This window comes from Gekko japonicus, unplaced genomic scaffold, assembly GCF_001447785.1.
Source record: "Gekko japonicus isolate JY-2015 unplaced genomic scaffold, Gekko_japonicus_V1.1 scaffold24, whole genome shotgun sequence".
NCBI classification, from domain to species: Eukaryota; Metazoa; Chordata; class Lepidosauria; order Squamata; family Gekkonidae; genus Gekko; species Gekko japonicus.
This window is the reverse complement of record NW_015164665.1, coordinates 57,976-66,798: the sequence shown is the minus strand read 5'-3', so window position 1 is coordinate 66,798 and position 8,823 is coordinate 57,976. Positions and strand designations below refer to the sequence as shown.

General features: G+C 40.2%; 1 protein-coding gene across 1 annotated transcript in view; it reads right to left on the bottom strand.

Annotated features, from left to right (window-relative positions):
- The window catches only part of DCLK2 (doublecortin like kinase 2), a gene marked incomplete at its 5' end in the record, with an annotated part of 108,095 nt that overhangs the window by 53,499 nt on the left and 45,773 nt on the right, over positions 1-8,823 (bottom strand). Inside the window, 2 exons of the mRNA XM_015409029.1 lie at positions 3,698-3,748; positions 5,993-6,097. Of these exons, the coding sequence (XP_015264515.1) occupies positions 3,698-3,748; positions 5,993-6,097 (156 nt within the window). The remainder of the gene's footprint in view (positions 1-3,697; positions 3,749-5,992; positions 6,098-8,823) is intronic.

The following is an 8,823-nucleotide window of genomic DNA, read 5'->3' as shown; positions in this document are numbered from 1 at the left end:
ATGTACTACTGAAGTCTAGCTTGTAGGATCTTGAGCATGAATTTACTAGCATGTGAAATGAGTGCAACTGTGACAGTTTGAACATTCCTTGGCATTGCCCTTCTTTGGGATTGGAATGTAAACTGACCTTTTCCAATCCTGTGGCCACTGCTGCATTTTCCAAATCTGCTGGCATATTAAGTGCAACACTTTAACAGAATAATCTTTTAGGACTTTGAATAGCTCAGCTGGGAAACCGTCATCTCCACTAGTTTTGTTGTTAGTAATGCTTTCTAATGCCAATTTGACTTTGCACTCCAAGATGTCTGGCTCGAAGTCAGTGATCACACCGCTGTGGTTGTCAAGGACATTTATATCCTTCTACAATTCTTCTGTGTATTCTTATCACCTCTTCCTAATCTCTTCTGCTTCTGTTAGGTCCCTACCATTTTTATCTTTTATCATGGCCAGCTTTGTATGGAACATTCCCTTGATTTCTCCAGTTTTCTTGAAGAGATCTCTAGTCCTTCCCATTCTATTGTTTTCCTCTATTACTTTGCATTGTTCATTCAGGAAGGCCTCCTTATCTCTCTTTGCTGTTCACTGGAAATCTACATTCACCTGGGTAAATCTTTCCTTTTCACCTTTGCCTTTGGCTTTTCTTCTTTCCTCAGCTATTTGTAAGGCCTCATCAGACAGCCACTTTGCTTTCTTGCATTTCTTTTTCTTTGGGATGGTGATGATTGCTGCCTCCTTTACAATGTCACGAACCTCCGTCCATAGTTCTTCAGGCACTCTATCAAATCTAGTCCCTTAAACCTATTCTTCACCTCCACTGTATATTCATAAGGGATGTGATCTAGGTCAAACCTGAATGGCCACATTGTATAACTGAACTTACTCATTGTATAAAATCCTGTGCTCTTGATTTTTCCCCTCACAGGCATTCCTATTGCCTGTGGTCCCTCAGTCCCATCTCTTCTATTTTGACTGGGATCCCTCTTTTCAAAGCAGTGACTCCTTCCTCTATCCCCACTGCTCTTTTGCTTTGTTTCCTCTAAGAACCGCTTCTCACTAAACTGATCAGTTTGCATCTCCCGAATTTGTTTACACAGCTAGTCTCATCTTTAAGGCCTATGTGAAGTTTTAATCTTAGCCCAAATAACTTTTCATTTCCCACAACTATGACAGCATGTGAACATTCTATCATGTCAGGAACATTCTCATAGAAGATAGAATGGTTATAAGATTCCAAGACACCTCATCACTTAGCCAATGGATGCTAATGTCTTCATTTTATAAGGTGCTGCAAGAGATATTAGATGGTGGCATTAAACTTGATTTTCTACATAAGTAACATTTCTTCTTTCATGTTTAACTGTTTCCCTGAAACAATATAGAACATTTGAAAATGTTTTGAGTGAAATTGTGCTGAAAACTTAACTATGATGAGCTACAGCAACTCCATGCAATGTCTACACCTGTGAAGATGTTGGTGTACTGTCAAACAAAGGTTGGGGGGGGGGAGGTGTACTTGGCCAGACATACTGCATATGTTGTACAGGACTAAAACAAGAATGCTTTAAGAAATTGTTTTATGCGCAGGTCCTAGTAGGGTAATAAAGACACCAGATGGAAAGTAACACTTACAAATTTTGTCCTCAGAACTACCACACTATAAATTGTAATTTTTATCCATTGCTGCTTTACAGGAAGGGAACCCTCCTGAGGAACATTTTGGCTTCCAAACTACCACTTATGATCCCAGTTAATCCTTGCTCAACTACGCTCTTGCATTAGAGGTAGAGTAATCACGCTGAGCAAGATAATCTGACATGCCATTCTGCATGCACACCAGTGTTCCCTCCTCCTCAGTTAACAATGTATGCTACAAGGTATGCAATCTCTTCTCTGTATCCAGTATGAAATTTGGCTCATTTCATCCAAGTTAGATGAGAGCTCAGTCAGGTCCATTTATCTTCCAGAAATTAAGCTAACAAGAAAAACACATTTGCTTATTTGCCAGGCTGTCTGATAAACATATTGCCCACATCTTCACAAAAATGGGTCCATGTATGCCTAGTGAAATGAGGGGGGGAAAGGAGGTTTTTCAAAGAGCAAGATTGTTTTCAACTACTTTTTTGATAAAGTGCTGTTCCTTTAAGAAAAAATGAGCCTGCCAGCAAGACATTTGGTTTCCATGGAAATGCTAGTTACCACCTACACTTCTTCAGCTGTGTAAAGAATATCTATAATAGGCAACAGAACCGTTCACTTAACAAGCACCATTGTTTTTGCTGTGTGAATGCCTGTGGTGCTGAACCTGTCTGGCAAACTGAGTCTTCCAAATGAGCTACTCCATAATTTCTAATTTTACTACAGTTGGGACACAAACTGATAATATGACTGCACAGAAGTCACTATCACTTCCCAAAGATTTAATCTGTTGATTATAAATTGTTCCGCAGGGAATTAGCATTTACTGGCAAAAGGAAGAATTCCTAGTTCTGTATCCAAACAATGAAATGAAAGCTGCAAACTAAGCTTTAAAAACAACAACATACAGCAAGAAGTATATGGTCTTATTTATCTATTTTATTTTATTATTTCATGTCATTATGTTTGTATAATGTTGGATTCCCCCCCCCCCCAAGTTCATCCCCATTGGATCAATTAGAAGACAATAAGAAATGTCAACCAGCTTTCAGAATGCAGCTTTCAAAAGGTAACATCAGCTGCAGGGTTCCCCCCCCCAAGGAATACAAAATGGCATTTCCCCTAGCCCAGAGTATGTATACCAGCCACCAGCCTCTGGAAGAGCCTCCCGTCAACTACCGTGAATCATGACCACTATAGGGGCTCTTTCACAAATGCTAAATAAATGCAGTTTCAATCCACTCCAGTGACTGTTTGCAAGTGGATTTTGCCATTTCACACAGTAAAATCCAGTTGCAAAGTGTATTGAAAGTGGACTCAAAATGCGTTATTTGGTATGTGTGAAAGCACCCTAGATGTTCAGTTGAACTCAGGGGTGAGCTGTAGACTGACTGAGATGAAGCTGAAGCAGCTGAATATACAAACAGACAGGGATAACACCCAGCAACAGCAGCCCTAACAGTGTAAGATCCATGGTAGAACTCTTACACACTTTTTGTGTTTATAAAGTTCTACCTCCCTAATTTTCCCCACGCTTCTCCCAGCCTGAATAAGCAAGTGAGCCAATCACAGATCTCTTACGTAAAGGGCTTTCATATTACCAGACAACACTTCAAAAACGGTACTTTTAAATGGACAGTCTTACAAGTCAAAGAGTAGAGAATAATGAACTGATAGCCATGTGTGCATCAGCACTTAGCTAAGGTTAACAAGAATCCCACCACTGACCAGGTTCCCTAATAAGCAGGGTTTTGCCTCAAAATCTGGATTTAGCTGTAAGGTTTCAGAAACTCCCTTTTCTGATTTTTTTGTTGCTTATATGCTGGTCAAAGTATAGTTTAATAAATTAATTTTACTATTCCATCTGTTGAGCTCTGATTTACCGATAACAATCTCATTTGCTATTACTTTCTGATATTGAACACAGGGAGAAGGTAATGACATCTTGCCTTAGTTTTTCAAATCACAGTCCAAAGTAATATGTACACAGAAATAGATAGAGGGAAAAATGAAAATGCAGGAGACAAGGTGGTGATACAAAGCCATAATAGCAATGGCTCACCTGGGGATTTTGCTGAAGAGTAAGTACTGGAGTAGTAGCCACCCCTCTTTACTGTATTCATTCATTCAATTGACACAAAGGAAAAAGATAGGAGAGAGGTTATTCATAGACATAAAAGGAAGGAAGGTAAAGTAAACAAATGCAAACAAAATGAGAAAGAAAAATGAACCACTATTTGCTTTTCAGCAAATCTTCAAGTGAACCAATATTTCCTTTTTTGTATAGTGATCTTTAAAGAAACTTATTCTTAAATTGTGTCATTCTGAAACTGGGATAAAACTGGGTCCTTAGAAGAATGGTAGGGTGAGAGGTAGAGTGGATGCTGTGTTGCCGACACAAAAAGTTACCCTGCAATCAACAAATTGCCAGTATGTTCCAGTATTTCTGCGGTTGTCAAGAAACTGCTTTTTGAAAAATAACATTTTTGATACTGAAGGAAAATTTGAACACATAATTAAACAGATCCACTACACAGCCTCAAGTGATCAGGAAATTTGGCCAAGCAGAGACTCTCAGGACATTTTGAAAAAAAAACTTCAGGGTAAGGATAGGGGAAAGAAAAGGAATGAGAAGAAAAGAAATAGTAGTGTGGAAGTAGTGGCATCAGAGAAGAGTACTTAATAAAGTAGCTAAGCTTTAGTGTGAGCCTCTTGGCAGCAATACTAAGCAGGTCATCTCATTAGCCTTGTGACAGAAAACCTAAAACTTTGGTATGGCAGAGACTGCCACTTAGAGTGTCTGGGATCTTGGAACCTTGGGGTTTACATTAGAATAACCCATCTATTCCCATTCCATATTGGGCCATGTTGCCAAAGTTAAAACTTTTTTTAAAGAAAGGACAAACCACTCTGGGATTGGAGCAACTATACATCATGGTAGTTCAAAGTCATTAACAGCTACTTGGCAGGAGGGACTATCATTTTAGTAATTTTTGGATTGGTCACGTTTCCTCTGACACCAGAAATGGGACATTGCATGAGACTGGCTAGATCATCCTGTCACTCTAAGAGAGGAGCTTGGCTTAGGTCAAATTCTATTGACCACAAATTTCTGTACATTTGGGATTTTCCCTTGTCTTCAGTCTCCAGCAGAAAACGGAGTCCACAGCAGGTTAGGCAGAAATTAAGGACTCCTTCAACATCTTGTTAGTGCAAGGAATATGCTACCATCTATATAAGGTGTAAATAGCTAAGAGACTGAATGAATGGCTTCTTTTTGAAAACCAGTATGCTGTGCTGTGTTATTGTGTATATTTCCCTGTAATTTTTTTGGTTGCCTTTTTCTACCCATTTTGAATCCAACCACCATTTTCCATTTCCCCCCTTTTCTTTCTTTCTTTCTTTATAATATATTTTTTTTTTTTTAAAAAAAATGGTTTTTTGCTTTTTTTCAGTACATCATATTTATCTGGAGTATTTCTCTTATTCTCTTCCCTTCGTGATAGACTACACAGATGCTATATAGTTTTTTCCAAGGTATTCTCCGTGGTTTAAAGGTGAAAATTTCCTTTGCTCGAAAGCCAGTCAAACCCAACTCTAGGGGGTTGGTGCTCATCTCCATTTCCAAGCCGAAGAGCCAGAGCTGTCCGAAGACATTTCTGTGGTCATGTGGCCGGAATGACTAAACACCCAGGTGCATAGAATATTGTTATCTTCCCACAGAAGCAGTACCTTTTTATCTACTTGCAATTTCTTGCTTTCGAACTGCTAGGTTGGCAGGAGCTGGGACCAGAGACGGGAGTTCACTCCATCACGTGGCACTAGGGTCTCAAACTGCTGAGCTACCTTTATTGCTTCAGTACTGTGCTAGAAGGAAACCTTCTTAGTGGGTCAGTCTAGATGTTCTCAGAGGATACCTGGAATGGTGGCAGCTGTTACTGGGTTCTTTCCAGGGAACCTTTAGTTTAAGGGTTTCCCAGTAAAGAAAATCACCTTTCTCCCTTCCTTCCATTGCAATCCTACTCAAATACACTATATAGGTCTTACACCCGGGTAAGTGTTCTTACAACTGCAGCCTGTACCTGTTTCACACTATCCCTTGCTATCTTTGCTCTTTTCATTTGACTTCCCATTATCAGTTTCAGACTGTACAGTTGTTGGGGACAAAGGCCCACACTTTTTGTTTATGAACCTCTATAAACCACTGTTGCCACTATAAAAAGGAGGGACTCAAAGTGGGGAAAAATCAGTGGAGAACAGGGAACACTGAGGTAGCTGCAAGCCATCTTTTATAGCCATGCCATATCGTAAAGTTCATTTTTAAACCTGAAATGCATCTCTTTCTTAAAAGTTGTACCTGAAGCAGGCGACTTGCTTCTACGTGAAGGACCAGGGCTTTTTGATCCAGAATATCTTGGCGTGCCTGATGAGCGGGAGTAAGATGATTTCATAACACGACATTCTGTAAACAAACAGATGAGACAGTATTTGCCTGTGCCGTTGCTTCCAAACAAAGCCACCTACAATAGCATATATTTATCACTCAAATATTGTCATTTCCCACACAGTTCTGCTCAAATGAACCACATATTTATTCACCCACAAATGGCTGATTTCATGAGAAGCTGGACAAATGCTGAACTACACAGAATATTTTTACAAGGTTTTAAAAACTAGATGTAGATATTTAACTTGTAAAATAAAAGTGAAGACTTCGAAAACCATTGTCTGTTTGTTGTTTGTTGGCAGAGTAAGTTGTTATGGTACATATGGCGAAGTGTGCTGGCGTACTGAATGCTTTGTCAACCTGTTGAGAGCTAGACCTCTTCCACCTGTTCACGCCAGAGTCTTTCCGACCCAGTAGAGTCTACAATCTGTTTCCTTATACAAAATGATTAATATATGCAACAAAAGATACACTGAAGAATTCAATTCAGCACTGCCAGAGCCTCTGAGTTTCACTGTGCAATTAGTTACTTTGATAAGCAGCATTATTTATTACATTTGTTTGTTGTACTGGGTCTCATCAGGAAGAAGCATGACTGCAATAACTGGAAAATCGAAAAAGAATGCTCTGTATTTTGATACACATACTTCGAATCAAGCCCATCCAACAACCCAGGAAGTGTTCGACTTCAGCCAGAAGCTATGATTTCCAAAAAGGTTATGCATTAGTTCTACATGTGTGTAGTAACAGGATGACAGTGGAGTGGCAAGTGGTAAAAAAAATTCATTTATGGGGGATATTTGTGATAAAATGTTGGGATTGGGTTCCTCACCCCCACAGTCTTTCCCCAAACAACTGAAATTTGCACATTGGCAGACCTAAAGTGTTGCAGGCGGAAACCAAAATTGCCATCAATGTTTGCTCAATAAATCAATTATAACTCCATTAAAACAGACACCATTCACAGTAATCTACCGTTCAAGGTAATTTGATGCTCTTTAATGTTTGCACAAGCTGTGGATTCATTATAAAATATCAGTCAAGATAGCATATGATAAACATCCATTTAAAAACATTTTTAGACACTGGTATCTTTATCACATTCTTTAAGTATATAATATTGTATATTCATGCAAAGCAGCCACAAATGAGTCTAAAAAGTTTTACCATATTGTATTTGAACTGCATACAATAATGGTAGTGGTGAGGTACACATGTTCTCAAACAAATCAGAATTTGACACATGGGTTGCGTAATAGCCATAGATTTTGTTGATCTTTTGCAGTTACCTACAATCAACTTAAAGAAATTATCACTGGGCCAGGACCACACCGCTCCAAAAATTTGTTCATGAACACCTTTCCTATAAAATATATGCTCAGTCTTATTGCCATAGAATGAGATATACTCTACCTACAATGGTCACAAAGGCCTTGGACTGAAGTTCTTCCAGAAATATGTAGTGCAGTGTGTCAATGTTAGCAGAGAGAAGACTCTCGGGGACTTGTTAGGTATGTCCCACTCTAGATCTGGCAGCCCCACCACTGTCAGGAAGCATAAGGGAAAAGGGGAAACAGGGCGCCGTGCTGAGGATAAGGGGAATGTGCTCTCAGAAGGGACCTCTTCTGCTGGTGAATGGGTATCCTTTCGCACCAAGGAACCATCCCTGGGCAGGGTGGGAGAGGGTTTTTTTTGGCAGTTGCTGATTTGATCTTTAGGCAGGTAGACAGCTGGGTAGCAAACCCGTGTACTGACCGTGTTAAGTCCGGCGCTTAACAATGAGTCGGAGAGTGATTTCAGCAAAGACTCAAGTTTATTCAGCTCTTCATTCACTTCGTCGACACGGTACAACATCTGATAGCCCGAACAGTTTGCCCATTGAAACTGCCCGGTATTTAAACATTCCCGGCTAACATAGCCACTCCCACTATACACATAACAACCTATCAGGTTGAGCGCATAAGGACCAATCACAAACGTTCCCGCTTGCAGCTTGCTTGAATGTGATTGGTCGTGAGTCTTGGACTAGAATCCTCTGTCCAAGACGAAGCTTAACATTGCTTCCCTATGTGATGGTTCACATAAAACCTCCTGTACTCATGGCAGCTATGAATACATTACAATTCCCTCCCCCCTAAGCAAAATACCTCATGAACAGTCGTAATCACTTAGGTAGGTGGGTGCACGTCTCGTTCTCTGAGACCTACGAGGTGAACTCGTCTCAGGGCATCTGTCCCTCAGTGGTACTCCGTTTGACTCTGGGACCTCAGAGTCAGGAACATCCCCGTCCGTTGCATGCGGTTCAAAATTAGGGGTCTGCCCTGTCTCTTGACCGCTACTGTAGCCCTCAGGCTCTACAGTACCTGCCTCTTCTAAAGGCCATGGGGGTTCCTCCGCAGACTCAGCGTGGGGTGGCTCTGTATATCAGAGAGGGTATACAGTCCAGTAAGACTGAGAGGGTAAGAGAATTGGATTCACTTCTGGAAATACTATGGGTTGAAATAATGGGCCCAAAAGGAAACTTCATACTGGGACTTTGCTATCATCCACCAGATCAAAAAATAGAGGAGGATTATAAAATGATGAATGAATTAAAGATAGCGGCTATACAAAAAATCTGTCATAATAGGTTATTTTAACTACCCACACATTGATTGGGTCAATATGTGTTCTAGTCGAGAAAAAGAGATTGAGTTTCTAGACACTCTTAATGACTGTGCTATGGAGCAGATGGTCACGGA